Genomic DNA, 16,923 nt, shown 5'->3' with positions numbered 1-16,923 from the left:
TGTTTTTAATACTGGATTAACTATGAAGAAAAAGGACGTTAATCGTATAAATCAATGTTTTTAAATGGATACCGTATCGGTCCGTTGGACCGGTTAAACCGCAATACCGGTTAAACCGCAATCTTTTGGTCAAAACCGCCTTAAAATTACAAAACTGGATTAAATCTTAAACCGTGGATTAAATTTCGTGGGAGAACCCTAAAAGGCTTCTCGTTTCATTGCCGCCAACATCAGACATTCAGACTTCTGTACTTACCGATCTTCGAGCAGAAACAAACTCCACGAAGGGTCTTCTCCTTCGCTATATCCAGGTTAGAATCTCGACCAACCTTACTCTCTCCTCCTCCTAATTCTCTCTTCGTTCGGGTTCAGTCTAAAGTTCGAAGCTTTATTCGCTTAGTTCATGTTTTCTGAGACCACACATTTAAAGCTTACAATTTTTTTTTGGTAGAGTTTTGATCATTACATGCTCCGATGATTAGTTTCATTTGTAATGAATGATAATTACCAAGTTTGTTTTCAGCTTTTGATTAGTTCCAATCGCATGATAAAGTTCTCTCTTTTATTGTTTCACATATCATCAGAATCTCTGAAGCTCCTCAGTCTTACTCTTGAACATTTACGAAGATTGTTTTTAGCTTTTGATTAGTTACAATCGCATGATGTTGCATTAAAGGTTCCGTCTTTTCTTGTTTCTCAAACAAACCTAATAGTTCCGGTTTTTATTTTAGACATTTCCACCTGGAATAGTCGAGGAAAACGGAAACCTAGTTATGGATTCATTATGTCTCGACATTGAAACCGGCTTGTGCCTCACACCCTCAGAACCAGACCTCCCTCTTTCCGCTGACTTTGGGGAGTTCATGCTCTCTCGCTTATCACAATCCAAACGACCTGACCATAACCACCTCTGCGCTGTAATCGACGAGCTATCAAAAGCTCTAGCGGAAGGTAACCATAGCCGGACCCCCGTGGCTTACTTCGCCGCAACGTGCAGCTCCCTGGACAGCCTCTTGTCTGCAGACGCTGAATCACCTATGGATGTAGTCCAGCCACATGTTGTCATCCTTTCCCTTGTGTTCCCTAAAGTCTCACCAGGAGTACTGAAGAGGAATGGTTTGGCTTTGCGTCTCGTCCTCAGCGTTCTGCGTCTAAGATCAGTTACATCTGAGTGCTTGATCTCAGCATTGAAGTGTTTAGTTCATCTCCTCATGATGGGGAATGAAGTCTCTGAAGCTCACAGCATCTTGCTGAATCTTGTAACTCATTCAGATGGAAAGGTAAGAAAGCTAGCAAACTCGTGTCTCCGTGATGTCCTGGAGAAAACTCGTGGTACAAAGGCATGTCAATCAGTGAGTGGAACTATCGCAGAATCATTCCAGAAACATCTAGACCTCGCTCATAAGTCAGAAGCGCGCTCTGCGGAAGGAGCACAGCAAGTGCTTTACCTTCTCAGCACTCTAAAAGAATGCTTGGCCCTGATGTCGAAGAAACACATAGCTAATGTGATTGAGGGCTTTAAGATGCTGATGGTTACGCGAGATGCATTCGTAGCAAGGCCAGTGATCGACTCTTTAAACGCACTTTGTCTCAATCCAACATCCGAGGTTCCGGCTGAGGCGCTGGTCGAAGTGTTGTATCATGCTGCTGTACTGTTCTCGGCGCCGGAAACATCTGCTGATGCCATGACCTTCACAGCACGCTTGATGAAAGTTGGGATGATGAGGGCTTTTTCTATGAACAGAGATGTTTGCGTGGTTAAGCTTCCTGGTGTGTTCAATGGTCTGAAAGGTATGCTGTTGTATCTATGCTCCTTCCTGCTTTTGTTTTGTCAATGCGGTTTATCTGATTGTTGCGATGATCTTTGTGTTTCCCTTTGGCAGATATTATTGCGTCTGATCATGAGGAGGCAATCTTTGCAGCAACCGATGCGTTGAAGAGTTTAATATGTTCATGCATTGATGAAAGCTTGATCAGGGAAGGCATCAACGGAATCCGGAATTCAAACTTGGATGTAAAGAAGTCTAGTCCAACAGTTATTGAAAAACTGTGTGCAACGGTTGAAAGCTTGCTTGATTACAAGTACCATGCGGTCTGGGACATGGCTTTTCAAGTTGTTTCGACCATGTTCAATAAATTAGGTAATTTTTGTTATTCTCTGTATTGTTTGTTTCTTTGTACTTCAGGGAGTTATTTTGAGCAATTGTTTGCTTAGTTGTTCATGTGCCTTTCTTTAAATTTTCAGGGGAAGAATCTTCATTTTTTATGAGGAAGACCCTCGAGGATTTATCAGATATGCAAGGTTTACCTGATGAAGGCTTTCCTTATAGGAAACAGGTAACTGTACTGTTATAGTATTGGATCCTAATCACCATCTGCTCAGGTTCTAGACATAAGTATAAGTACTTGAAATAGTTATGTCACTTGTGATTGAAAGACAGTATCGCTTAGTGGTGGCTCTTATGTTGTTGGTATAGAAATTTGGTACAAGAAATATACATGCAGAACTTGTTATGTGAGCGTGCCTTCATTTTAGTTAGAAATGAATGATTCTAGGATATAAGATGATGCAACATGTATTAGACCGAACTTATTTTAGCTACATCTTGTATTTTCCTTACTGATGTTATCTTTTTGTTGGCGATCCCCAGTTGCATGAGTGTGTAGGATCAGCTCTTGGTGCTATGCGACCTGAAACATTTCTAAACATTGTGCGTTTAAACCTTGAGGCGAGTGATCTGTCTGAGGTAAACGTTTGGCTCTTCCCAATCCTGAAGCAGTACACAGTTGGAGGACGGCTAAGTTTCTTCACGGAGACTATTTTTAGAATGATAGAAACAATGAGCCAGAAAGCTCAACAGGTAATTTTTTTTTATCTCTACCCGAATTATAATTTTTTCTTATCTTCATTGTCTCTAATGTTGTTGCTAATTGTTTTTGATGGCAGCTCAAGCTACAAGGTCTTACTGCAGCATCTAGGAGTGTGGATTCTCTCGTATACTCATTGTGGGCTCTGTTACCTTCATTTTGTAATTATCCTGTGGATACTGCGGAGAGCTTTGAGGATCTGGGGAGAATATTGTGTGGAGCTCTTCAAACGCAGGCTGAAAACCGTGGAATTATATGCACCAGTTTGAATATTCTGATTCAACAAAATAAGAAAGTTGTGGAGGGTAAGGAAGTACCTGTCAATGATGCAAGTCCTGCGTTGGTTCGAGCTATCGCTCGTTATGATTCACACAGTGCGGCAGCTAATTTGGAAGTTATACGGTCGTGTGCTCCTAAGTTATTGGATGTTTTGTCAAAAATATTTCATGAATCTGGCAAAGATGATGGCGGTTCTCTTCAGGTAACTAACAATCTTAAAGGGCTCATTAAAATGTCACCAAAGTTTGTTCTTTTTTCTTGTGTGATTGGTCTCTGTCCCTCTCTAATTAGATATCCTTAACGTTATGAGAGCTTATCAGAGTATTTGTTAATTCTTGTTATCTTACTTTCAGTCTGCGATAGGGAATTTGGCTTCCATAGCGGAGAAAAAGACTGTTTCAAAGCTACTTTTCAAGACACTGCGAGAGCTTTTAATGGCTACGAAAACTGCCATAGCAGAAGATGAAAGACCTGTTAGTGGGATGGACGTGGATAATGCTGCAGACAAAAATTCTTCTTCAAACCTTAGGTACTGTTAATTCCAAATGTGTTTCTGGTTTTCTTAGTCGCTACTGAGCCAGAGTTGACATTATTGTCTACTTTTTATTCCAGGGCAAGGTTGTTTGATCTGTTAGTTTCTCTTTTACCTGGTTTGGATGGTCAAGAAGTAGATACCGTATTCAGTTCTTTGAAGCCTGCAATGCAGGTTTGTAAACTGATTTATTGTATTGAATGATTCATTGTTCTGGGTGTGGCTGTGATTTATCCTTCTGCACGAAGGTGCGTTTGGTGAATTGTGTTGATGAGTGGTATATGCTAATGTGGATCTTTAAACTGCAGGATCCCAAGGGACAAATTCAAAAGAAAGCGTACAAAGTTCTTTCAGTTATCTTGAAGGTATTGCTTTCTTTGCCTCTAAGCTTCCACGCTCGACTAGGTCAAGTATATTGATTCATTTAGTGAATATTTGACTTCTCACTTAAGCATCAAGATATTATATGCTTGCTCACATTTGTTAAACAGTAGATGACTAACAGTAAGTTGTGACCCCTATACACTGATCCATTCTATTTAGGTCCTTCAACAACTTTAGCTTTCGTTCTTAAATAGATCTTGACTAATGTCTTCAGTACAAATGTTTTCTGTTGCCAGAGTTCTGATGGATTTGTTTCAAAGAACCTGGAGGAGTTGCTTGAGCTGATGCACAATATATGCCATGTCTCTGCCAAGCGCCATAAACTTGATTGCTTATACTTCCTATTAGCTTATGCGTCAAAGACGGTAAGAAACTAGCCCTTATAGCTTTATGCGTATTTTGACCAAATATATTACGATATAGCTGTAGGTTTTAATTAGAGATGCATTTGGTTTCTTGTTCAAGGATATAGATGCTGATGTTTTATTTTCCCGTACAGGATGATCTAAAGGCGAGAAAGGACATTGTTTCTTCATTTCTACCCGAAGTTATACTTGCTTTAAAGGAGGTACTAAGCATTGCTTGAAACTGTTTGTGTTTAACCTATGATAGTGCAAGAATCATTATTCACATCTCTGCTGTTTCTGCAGGTAAATAAGAAAACAAGAAGCAGAGCCTATGACGTGCTTGTTCAGATTGGGCATGCATACGCAGATGAGGAAAATGGTGGAGACAATGAGAAATTACATGGTTACTTCAATATGGTATGTTTAATCTAATCTTAACAAGCCACTGTAACATTTTTTCGTCAAGATTGGTTGTTTACCTCTGTTATAATCATCATAGGTGGTTGGTTGCTTGGCGGGAGAAAAACCTCAGATGATTAGTGCTGCCGTTAAGGGAGTAGCTCGTTTGACATATGAGTTCTCCGATCTCATAGCTAGTGCTTACAATTTGCTTCCTTCAACATTTCTTCTCCTCCAGAGGAAAAATAAGGAAATCACAAAAGTGAGTTTATCTATCTTCTTTAAAGAAGCCACGACAATATGTTGCTGCAAGTTAGCCATTTTCTCTTTCTGAAACTTGGAACCAAAACTATTATGGAAAACAGGCAAATTTAGGTTTGTTAAAGGTGTTGGTGGCTAAATCACCCGTTGAAGGACTACACGCAAACTTAAAGAGCATTGTTGAAGGCTTACTTAAGTGGCCAGAAGGAACCAAAAACCTTTTTAAAGCAAAGGTTTGTTTCAAATACCTCTCCTGTAGTATGCTTTTTGGGAGGCATACAATACTAGTTGTGTATATATATAATATATATTAGGATTTGTATTTGCGGCTTCGTGTCCTATTTTGAAAGTCATGTTGGTATAATAGGTGAGGCTTTTGTTGGAGATGCTCATCAAGAAATGTGGCACGGAGGCTGTCAAGTCTGTGATGCCTGAGGAACATAGGAAGCTCCTTACAAACATCCGAAAGGTTTGCTAACAGTTTTCAAAGTTGTTTAGATGTCACTATCTGAGTAATGTATACCATTCATCTTCCCTTGGTTTTAATCTCAGGTTAAGGAACGTAAAGAGAGGAAATATGCAGCTGGCTCTGAGATGAGTAGATCTCAGCATTCAAAAGAAACCCTATCAAAGTACCTTTCCCAACTCAGCTTTCAGATAATCTCTCATAGGACTTTCTGAGTGGTCAAGTAATGCATGTTCTTGATTTTTTGTCTTCCAGGGCCAGCCGGTGGAATGATACCAAGATATTTTCTGATTTTGCGGATGAAGACGAGGACAGCGATGGAGACTACATGGATGCAGAGTCGAATGGCCGTAGCAAGGCTCCCTCTGTATTGAAATCTAAAGCATCCAAAAAACATCCGAGGCAGAGTCATCTTGAAGTTGACGAGTCAGATGATGAACCGCTTGACTTAATGGACCGATACAAAACAAGATCAGCCCTTCGATCAAGCGAGCTTGGCAGAAAACGGAAAGCTGACTCGGATGAAGAAGCAGAGTTTGATGCGGAAGGACGGCTAATCATCTACGAAGGAGAGAGATCCAAAAGAAAAGAAATCTCTGATGCAGATTCGGATGCCAAGAGCAGGTTCTCTGTAAACACATCGAGGAAGAACCAGAAGAGGTTAAAGACATCAGAGTCTGGATACGCTTACACAGGGAAAGAGTATGCAAGCAAAAAGGCAAGTGGGGATCTTAAGAGGAAAGATAAGCTTGAACCGTATGCATATTGGCCACTTGACCGTAAGATGATGAGCCGTAGACCAGATCAGAGGGCGGTTGCAGTCAGAGGTATGTCTAGTGTGGTTAAGCTGACGAAGAGGTTGGAAGGTAAGAGCGCTGCGGAAGCACTTGCCACTACTAAGTTCAAAAAGTTCAGGAGTGGTAAGAAGAAATCGGCTGGGAAGAAGAAAAGCAAGTAAGCTTCTCGCAATGTTTTAAGATAATTATTCAAAACCACATTTTTGACTGAAACTTCACATACCATTTTGTTCATTTGTTAATTTTAATCAGATCTTGAATTTTTTTTTTTTTCCAAAGTTATTATAAACTTCATATACATATAAGCATTCCAGTTTGATGAATCTGTTATGTCCTCGCTTGTAGTAAAAATAACAAAAGGTTAGCATGGCACTGATTTTCAGAATATCATTGTTCTTATTACATTTTATTTTTACGAGTGAATCTGTTAGAAAACCAAAACAAATTATGAAATTAACAATTTGCCTTAAAAGCATTGTTGTAGACCACGTGGTGGATCAGAGCTGGATCAGAAGAAGGCAAATTTGAGGCATGTGCAGTGTGTAATAGTGATTTTTGGCACATTTTTAATTTTGCATAAATGCGTATATTGAGAGTGCAAATACCCTTATTTTTACATAGAACTTGCATAGAACCAAGTCATAAAGCTTTAAAAAACGATTACATAAGAGCATCTGCAGAACAATACAAGCCAGGATGCTTATCATGGGATTTAAGTGTATCCCCTACAAAACAGTATAAGCTACGATGCTTCCAATTCCAAAATAAGCAACGTTGTTTTTCTGATGCTTGCACTGTTTGCGGGATCCACTGATACGTGGGAGTCCGTGATCGGTTGTGCGCTAATGGTGGTCTAAGGGAAATATATGATGAACCAGAACCAATCAGATTTTTCGCTCTATTGACTTATGTGTTTGGCACCGAATAACTTTAACCACGTGCACGTCCACCACGGTTCTCACGTCTCTTTGATTTCTTCGTCCACGACTTGTGGATTGCCAATGCATTTCCCTAATCTTTGTTGATGGTTTAATTGTTTTTTTCTAAGTATTCTTTTTCTTACAGGTGTCATGACTCATGAGATCCAATCCGTCTCTTTGTCTTGTGCTTTTTTATAATAGAGATTAAACAGGTTTTGCTCCTGAAACTATGTCCTAACTCCTAATGTATCCCACCATGTTTCTTTCAAGTTTAATAAGTATTAGTTAAGAGTCGAGAGACAGAGACGGAAACACGCAATAAAAGAAAGCACGCTTATCAAATTCAATCCTCGCCACTGTCCCAAAGTTTGTTCAGATGTCAATTCTTTTTAAGACAGTGTAAGTTAGTTCTTGTACTAGAAGATGAAAGAAACAAATAATGTATACATGAATAAATAAGAAATCTTTCGGCTGTCCTTGGTGTCTTAGGAAATCTTTTATTCCTTTGTGGACATTGCATAATGCTAATATTTCTGGCGGGCACACATTTTTTATTTAAGACGTTTTTTGAATATATTCGATACACACTAGAGCTGGCAAATAAACCGAACCCGATCCGAACTCGGCGTAAATACCGATTAAATCTTGTTTTATGGTATTTTGGGTTATGAGTATTATCCGAACCGAACCCGAACCTAAATGGGTACCCGATAAAACCCGAAAGATTCAAAATCCCCCAAAATAGCTTGTACCAAACATGATCTTAATTTCTAATATGTATCTAAAATACACTAAGAAATTATTGAACATCTAAAATAATTATCTATTACATTAAGGTTGATGGTTGATGGTTGAAGTTGGAGGTTGAAGCTTGAAGTTTTTAGATTTTGGTTTTGTTTTCATTGTATAACGTTTCTCATTTTATGAGAACTTGATTTTTGTTTTATACTTTCTTTTATTTGGTTTTCTTTCTATCAATAACTATGTTTACCTTTCGTTTGATTTTGAATGATCGAGTTTGATGTTTCTTTCTTATTTTTGAATCAATTTTACTTACAAATATATATAAATCAAGTATTTTAAAACCGAAGAACCGATTTTACTTATGTTTTGGTTACAAAGTAAATACAAATTACGTACTTTTAAACCAAAGAACCGACTGGAACCCGAACCTAAAAGTACATCGGGTTGTACCGGTTCTTTGAAAATTTACCAACCCCGACCAGAACCCGAGAGAACCCGAACCGGTCCCGAACTGAACTTTCATATAATCCGAATGAGGCTGCTTTTGATAAACCCGAAAAACCAAGACCCGATTGGATAAAACCGAAACCCGATTGGGACCCCGGATGCCCCATGCCTGTTACACACCCTTCCTAATTGCCATTTATGGATCTGAGACAATTCTAAGTGCATCAGCATTGACAATTGTTATACTCCCTCCATTTCTTTAAAAAGTTTCACTTTGACATGTTTTACATAGATTATTTTTTTTGTAAAATATACTAATATTTTCTTATTTAATGTAAGATTACTAAATGAAAATAATTTAAATAAAAAATATTAATTACTAAACGAAAATAATTTAAATAAAAAATCTATATATTATTTATTCAAAAGGATAAAAATAGATTTAATATGTAAAACTGCATTGAAAACGTAGAATAATGATACTCTTTTGAAATAACACTTTTTTTTAAAAAAAATTTAGAGAGATTATAAGTTTTTCAAAAGCACATTAGAGATCGGGGATTGATTCAGATTGATTTATCATAATATCACATTAACAAATATAAGAACCGGATTAGTACATCACTAATGGCTGATTTCTTGTATTGAACTAATGATGCATGAAATACGGAAATCTTCCGTATTTTATAGTTTTTATTAACGTATAAGAGACATCTTACATTTCTATCACAACTTGATATTTTCACCAACCTAAAAAGAAAAAAACCATCTATACTTTGCTATCTAAAAGATCCCCCACCAATTAAGGGACCAATAATACATTGAGATGGGTTCATTCATCTCTGATCTCCCTATCAAAACTTTTTCGGATGGTTCAACTTTCCACTGTATTGGAGACACGTAGGTAGGCACATAGGTCACATGTACTTGTCTCTATATCCTTAAAAGAATATAAATACACTAATCTATCTCCACAGATCAGTAGAGAGATACTGAACACAACACGAATCCCCAAAAGACAGGGATCAAAGAGTTTGTTACTTTGCTCTCTCTCTCTCTTGAGTGCACACATTCTTTGCAGCCGATCGATAATGAAGAAGGAGAGTAACGATGTGTTGTCGTGGCCTCTCATTGAGCAGAAGAGTAGTGGAATAAAGGAGGAAGTGAAGAAGCAGCTATGGCTTGCTGGACCACTAATAGCAGTGAGTCTACTTCAGTTTTGTCTTCAAGTAATATCGGTTATGTTCGTCGGACATCTTGGCTCTCTTCCTCTCTCTGCCGCTGCCGTTGCCACCTCATTCGCTTCAGTCACCGGCTTCACCTTCCTCGTCAGATCCTTTTTCTCTCTTACTACTCTTTCTATGACTATACGTCTATACGTATATATGTGCATACTTCATTTCTTTTACCTTTAATGATATTCTTATTTGGCATTAAAAAAACGATAGTCATCAAAAGAGGTTGCCGTTAAAAATATATTCATCGGCTGAGCAATCTAAAAAAATGAAACATATCGGGTATCTAAAGCCTAAAAGGTGAAAACTAGTTTTAGAACCTTATGTTGTATATTTAAAAATTAGTAATCTGCTTAATTAAGCAAGTATGATAATTTACTCATTTTAAATTTACAGTAAAAATTATTCTGCCTCTGAAACTTGGTTGTATTTAAGTCTTTAAAAGATGGGAATTTTTTTAAAAACATCTGACCTAACTTTCACTTGCTACAAAATATATAACGTCTTGACTTATTTTTTTAGTATATCATATTAATACTCCAACATTTAAAAATTATAAATTTCACACATTTTGTAGATACTATAATCTGGAAAATTCGGCTTTATCCTTAAAGATCTATTTTATTTTGGTAAGAAACTAATTTTACTCACTCCGCAGCAATTGAATACAAATTGTTAATAAATATAAAATTAATAACTAACAGAAAATCATTAAACTCTAAAATTTGGGTTTATAATTTGAAGGTATTTCATAAACGTTTATTTGGGTTCTCAAAACTGAAAAGTATTTTTTTTAGTCAAAGATCATTCCGACTAAAAAAATAATCTATATTATTATAATAGAATCCTTACTAGGATTTTATCCTTGAGTTTTGAGTTAATTACAATAGTATGCCAATTCTTTATTAGAATTGTTTTACTTATTTTCGCCACTTTTAAATTCAACCAATCAAAAATAAGCTTTAATACTAATATCTTTAGTTCAATTAATATAACACCATTAACCTATTCTCTTCACGAAATATATATATATATATATATATATATATATATTTATGGTTTCATGTTCCAAGTCAACTAACATAGAAAATAATTAACCATGCATATTTTTTTTAGAACTCAGTATATTGAAATTGACCATATCCATATGATGGGTAAAGATGTCACCGGTAAAAACATAAATATTCATACGTTTTATATATATTGAAATTTGACCATATGAAATTGTTTTAATTGTATGGCACTAAATTTATTTCTGGTTTACTGGCTTAATAACCAGATCTATTATATTGCCCGCAAATATAGATCAATTTATTATTTTAGTTGGTTTGCTATATTGCCATATCTTTAAAACACATGTATTTGATAATCTTATATATTAAAACAAAATTCACAACCTTGATTCATGTGTGATTTTTTTTTAAAAATAGACCCTCACTAGAAATCAGTTATCATTCATTTATTACTAATAATATAGATTAATAATATATCATTCCTAATATAACATCGACTCCTAAAAATTCGGATTGGTTAACAAACTCACCTTGATTCATGTGTGATATTTTTATTTGGATCATCATTTAAATTTTTTTATTAAATGTATTTCATTAATGCTAATATATAATCTTTTAACTACTTAAATCATAATATAATTTGATATCTTTTAATTTAAAATATAAATAAATATATTTTTTTTTTTTAACAAATGTGTTGAAAAACATTATAACAATATCTTAATTATCAAAAATTGTATATAAATATTTTTACTAATTTTGTAATTAGTAATAAAATTAATATTATTATACATTAATATATATATATATATATACACTCAGTTATCTTTTATAAAATGAAAAAAAATATATCAAATTTTACTATTTTATAGTTATATCTATCATTTTAAAATAAAACATTGTATTTAACTAAATATGATAAAATTATTTTAAACTGATAAATTAATATATTTTATTTTCATAAACATTAAAAATTTATGCTAGAAATATAATATGTTGGTAGAACGGGTTAACATTAGTAAATTAGATAATTCATGTATAAAATTAACTTATCTTAAACTTATATATATATATATATATATATATAGTTATTATCTTAAATGAATAAACATAAAAAAATATTGATAAAGAAAATCTAGCGCTTTGAATTACGGATCAGGATCATAATAATTGAATAAAAAATGATTTTAAAATATATATAATAAAAAATTTCAAATATATGTGATGATTTGAAATAATCAATTAACTTACAGCATGAAAACTATCAAATTGTTATATTTAAAATAATTATATATAAACATTTAAATATATAAGTAACTTAAAAAATATATTCTAATTATGTAAAATATATATAAACATGAAAATTAATATCCGCACGGTTGTGCGGGTCCAAATCTAGTTATTAAGTTTAAACACATGTAGTTATAGTTTTTCCTTTTCTTTAGTTAGATAAATTATTTGAACGGAATTATACTAAAAATTATAAAAATACGTAACAAATATATACTTAAATACATAAAAATATGTAACGAATATATACAAATTATAAAAATACATAACAAATATATACAATATATAAGATTACTTTATATAAAAATACATAATACTATAATTAACAAATGTTGACTAAAATTTTAAAAGAAAATAAATTCCGCGCTTTTAAAGCGCGGATCAAAATCTAGTTAGTTTTTTTAATTCGGGAGATATTTCATTTTCAATAATTTGAGTTTGCTACAGTATAGGATTTGGCATTTTCCCATAATTGGAACTTTTAGGGTCTCATTATCTAGCTTCTTCCTGGATCAGTCACGAGTTTGAGAGAGTGAAATAAACAATTTTCTTTTGTCATCTACAATAGTAAATAAAATTATTTTTGGTATTTGAAAATATATGAGTAATCCGAAACTGTTAGTCTGATTGGTGAAACACTCGAGGGTAAAAGTTACATCTTCGAATCTCGGTTGCTGAAAGAAAATTTAGCAATCGGTACTTGTTTCTGACTCAAAATATGGGTTCGAACTCACAAATTCTTGCAATAAAAAAATAAAAGTTATAAAACTGAATATTTCAAATAATGACGTACACCAAATGGATAAAATTTATAATTTTTAAATATTTAAGTATTAATCAACTGTTATGTTATATTGTGTAACATTTCAAAAATGAAAATATATAATATATATATTGTAACAAATATTAGGTTAAGTATTTTCTCAGAATTTTCAATTTTTTTTTTTTTTTTTTTTTGATAACTCTGGTATCTGGGCAGCCACATTCCCAACTATCCCCCGTAGAGGGTCCAGCACCCCAACGGAAGGGATGTTAAATCCGCTGTGGCCGGGGCTCGAAGTCGTGATGGCGGGCACCTCAGCCGATGTTCCTATACCACCAGACCAGTAAACTGTATAGGTTGAACTTTTTATAGTGACTGGGCTCACCCCGAAGGGCCACCTCGCCAGAAACCGTATCCCACGTTCAGTACTGGCCGTAGCCCACCTGACGCAGGGGTTTTTTAGCTAACCCAGTTCCACCCCGCTATCCCCGAATATCGAACTGGCGACCTCAGGTAGTCGTGTGTGAGAAACATTCAGTATTGCCGCTAGGCCACCTGATGTTCTCGAGAATTGCCTTGGGCTAAATTTTTATGGGAGAATTTTCAATTTTCCCATAAAAAATTAGCCCAAGGCTTCTTTCAACATATACCCGAAATGGATTTATAAAAGAAAACGTACATAGAAAATAGAAAATGTATAGCTCAGCTACTAAGCATATTATCAGGAGACACTAAGGTTATTGAGAGTTAAATTTTGAACGAATTTTAAAATTTAGAGATTTCATTGTTATTGGTTTATGAATTCTTAAAATCTTATTAGAATCCATTGTTATTGGTTTGTGGACTTTTAAATTCTATGAAAATCTTATGTTATTCAAAAAGTTTAGTTTTTATTGACTTTGTAATTCTATTAAACTCTTTTGTTATTGGGACATAAATTCTCTCTAGTTTTATTCATAACACTCAACTTTACAAATATCACGTATAGTCATAGGATTCTCAAAATCTATGTAACAAAACACAAATACACAAACACAACAAGATTTTTTTTACATTTTTATTGTCAAGTCAAAGATAATTGTAAAAAGAAAACTAAAAATAAAAGAAAATATTAAAAATAACAATTTAAAAAAAAATCTTTCATGAAATATAACTATTTGATATTAAAATAAAATCATGAGAAAATTCATAGGTTGATCTTAAAAACTTAAAAACAAAAATCAAACAAGCCAAATCAAAATGTCAAAATATTAAAAAACCAAAATTATTATTTAATTTTCAAATAGTTCTATTTTATGAAAGAATTTAAAAAAAAAAAAATAATAGAAAGATAAGTTTGGAAAGAAAAGTATATATGAAAATCTATAATAATCAATGACAATTTATACAATACTTTGGGTAAGAATTCATCAAATCTACTTAACTTTTAAAAATCTATTAACTCTTAGAATTTTCAAACTCCATACAAATTCTATTTCCAATAGGCCCCCAAGCCACCTTGTCTGAATTTCCAAGTTGCGTATGCATATTAGATTGTCTTATTATTATTATTTTTTTAGTTTTTTTTTTTGGTAAAATAGATTGTCTTATTATGCTGCTACAAAAACAATAATATTTTGTCACTTTAAGGAGAAAAGCAAAAACGCCAAAAATAAAGAATCAAAGGCGTTCTCTGCTTTGCTTAAATATTTTATTTTATTTTTCTTTTTAACATATGCCATACATTGAACGGTAAATGATCTCGAAACTTTTTAGATTGGATGATATCTAAAACTTTCGTTGACCGCTTACTTGTGAAGCAAGAAAGCAAAATCTAATCATAAAGAAAAAAACTCTTCTGAACAGATGGGAACAGCAAGTGCGTTGGACACAGTCTGTGGCCAATCCTACGGAGCAAAGCTGTACGGAATGCTAGGCATACAGATGCAAAGAGCAATGCTTGTTCTTACACTCTACTCTATTCCTCTCTCCATCATTTGGGCCAACACAGAGCACTTCCTACTCTTCTTCGGCCAAGACAAATCCATTGCACACCTCTCTGGCTCCTACGCCAAGTTCATGATCCCTAGCATCTTCGCCTACGGTCTTCTCCAATGTCTCAACAGGTTCTTGCAGGCGCAGAACAATGTGTTTCCCGTGGTTTTGTGTTCTGGAGTCACCACTTGTCTTCATGTGATCCTCTGTTGGGCCTTGGTGTTGAAATCTGGTTTAGGGTTTAGAGGAGCTGCTGTGGCCAATGCTATCTCGTATTGGCTTAATGTCATCCTATTGTCGTGTTACGTCAAGTATTCTCCTTCTTGCTCACTCACCTGGACCGGTTTCTCTAAGGAGGCTCTACGCGATATCATCCCTTTTATGAAGCTTGCTATTCCTTCTGCACTTATGGTCTGGTAAGTCCAACGACCAGATGTCTATATTAATCATTTATCGGAAGCAACTTGGGAAACAAAGTTTTGTATAATGTTGAGATTTGGTAGTTCTTGCTCAACTTTATTTCTTAACTTAGAATCCATTTAAAGCATCTTTATTTTCGGTGATGTTGTTTGAGCAGCCTAGAGATGTGGTCCTTTGAATTTATGGTTCTCTCGTCCGGACTTCTTCCCAACCCGGTTTTAGAAACTTCTGTCCTATCAATCTGGTAAGGATCAATCAATATAGGGTTTATGAATTGTAACACAAATACCAAAACATATATTACTGTATTCTGTTAAGCTTACATCTTTTTATATTACAAATAACATGTGTAGGAACATAAATAGTATATCTACTTTCTAAAGGCAAATAATTATAAATGTCTCGAAATCATATATATCTTCGTCAGTGATGATTGATGAGATACCCAACTAATCAGAATATATTATAATACTCTTCTCATATGTAATAAGTTTAGTTATTGTTTATGAGTGGATTTAGTAAGAAAGTTTTTGCAGCCTTAATACATCAGGAACAATATGGATGATCCCATTTGGCCTCAGTGGCGCCGCAAGGTCAGTACAAACCTTATATATGACTGCATCAAGACTTAATATAACCATATGTAACTTTATTTGTTAAATTGTCCTTTAATCCATAGCACAAGGGTGTCAAATGAATTAGGAGGAGGGAATCCCAAAGTGGCTAAGCTTGCGGTTCGTGTGGTCTTGAGCATCGCAATCTTAGAGAGCATACTAGTTGGTTCCGTATTGATATTGATAAGGAAGATATGGGGATTCGCATACAGTAGTGACCCAGAAGTAGTCAACTTTGTAGCCTCGATGTTGCCGATTCTTGCCTTAGGCCATTGCCTAGACAGCTTCCAAAGTGTTCTTTCAGGTCACTTATATGCTTCACTCAAACGCAAACATTTTTTTTTTTTTTTGCAAGGCAAACCACCTTACAAGCACCGTTATTACTTGTCATGCTTAATATTTGGTTTGTTATTTTTTATTAATGGTTGAAAGGGGTTGCTAGAGGATGTGGATGGCAGAAGATAGGAGCTGTTGTGAATCTTGGATCATATTATCTTGTAGGAATTCCTGTGGGATTGTTACTTGGTTTTCACTTTCACTTGGGTGGTCGGGTAAATTAAATAGCCTAACTCTGAATCTCTGTTTGCTCATCCCTAACTTTCTCTAAGATTGAACGGTTACAAAGTTAGCTCTATATAACTAAAATGTTGTAATATTTAAGGGGCTTTGGCTGGGAATTATATGTGCACTCATCGTTCAAGGTGTATGTCTCTCCATCATCACCTTTCTTACAAATTGGGATGAAGAGGTAAGTAAGAAGCTGTACTGTAATTTAACAATAGATTGTTCTTAATCTATACTGATATTTGGTTACTATGCCTTGTGACTATGACGACTGAGATTATGATTTATAATGTTTGTCGTTTATTGATAGGTCAAGAAAGCTACAAGCAGAGTTGAATCTTCTTCTGGTGTGAAGAATTTTACAACCGAGAATGGGACAATTCTTGTATTCTGAAAGCTATATATATATGTTGAAAATGACAATATTTATATATATTCTTCATAAGTTGGAGATCATTAGAACCATATTTTATTGACATCAATAAATAAAAATTAAAAGTGTTTGTGATTTACTCAGCTTGTTGGAGATTTTCTTCCTTCTTTCACTTATATAATATCCAGAAAAATTATAGTATATTATATAGGTTGGATATAAGTTGAGTATAT

The 16,923-nt window shown here is 34.4% G+C and overlaps 2 protein-coding genes across 2 annotated transcripts; both read left to right on the top strand.

Annotated features, from left to right (window-relative positions):
* The first annotated feature begins 177 nt into the window (after positions 1-177).
* Positions 178-6,605, top strand: LOC106396673 (RRP12-like protein). The gene is made up of 17 exons (XM_048753559.1): positions 178-311; positions 732-1,791; positions 1,884-2,141; positions 2,246-2,337; positions 2,652-2,861; positions 2,948-3,349; positions 3,501-3,676; positions 3,760-3,853; positions 3,988-4,044; positions 4,300-4,428; positions 4,563-4,631; positions 4,714-4,827; positions 4,910-5,071; positions 5,175-5,303; positions 5,438-5,539; positions 5,623-5,702; positions 5,792-6,605. Exons 2-17 carry the CDS (start codon positions 774-776, stop codon positions 6,492-6,494), a joined length of 3,795 nt encoding a protein of 1,264 aa, XP_048609516.1. The 5' UTR covers positions 178-311; positions 732-773; the 3' UTR covers positions 6,495-6,605.
* Positions 6,606-9,416: 2,811 nt separating this feature from the next.
* LOC106396204 (protein DETOXIFICATION 15) lies at positions 9,417-16,829 on the top strand. The gene is made up of 8 exons (XM_013836538.3): positions 9,417-9,772; positions 14,591-15,135; positions 15,297-15,383; positions 15,676-15,732; positions 15,819-16,057; positions 16,186-16,304; positions 16,415-16,501; positions 16,628-16,829. Exons 1-8 carry the CDS (start codon positions 9,536-9,538, stop codon positions 16,709-16,711), a joined length of 1,455 nt encoding a protein of 484 aa, XP_013691992.1. The 5' UTR covers positions 9,417-9,535; the 3' UTR covers positions 16,712-16,829.
* The last annotated feature ends 94 nt before the right edge of the window (positions 16,830-16,923 follow it).

This window comes from Brassica napus, chromosome C4 (genome assembly GCF_020379485.1).
Source record: "Brassica napus cultivar Da-Ae chromosome C4, Da-Ae, whole genome shotgun sequence".
Classification (NCBI taxonomy): Eukaryota; Viridiplantae; Streptophyta; class Magnoliopsida; order Brassicales; family Brassicaceae; genus Brassica; species Brassica napus.
Note: the sequence above shows the minus strand (reverse complement) of the source record. Positions and strands in the feature narration are given on the sequence as shown.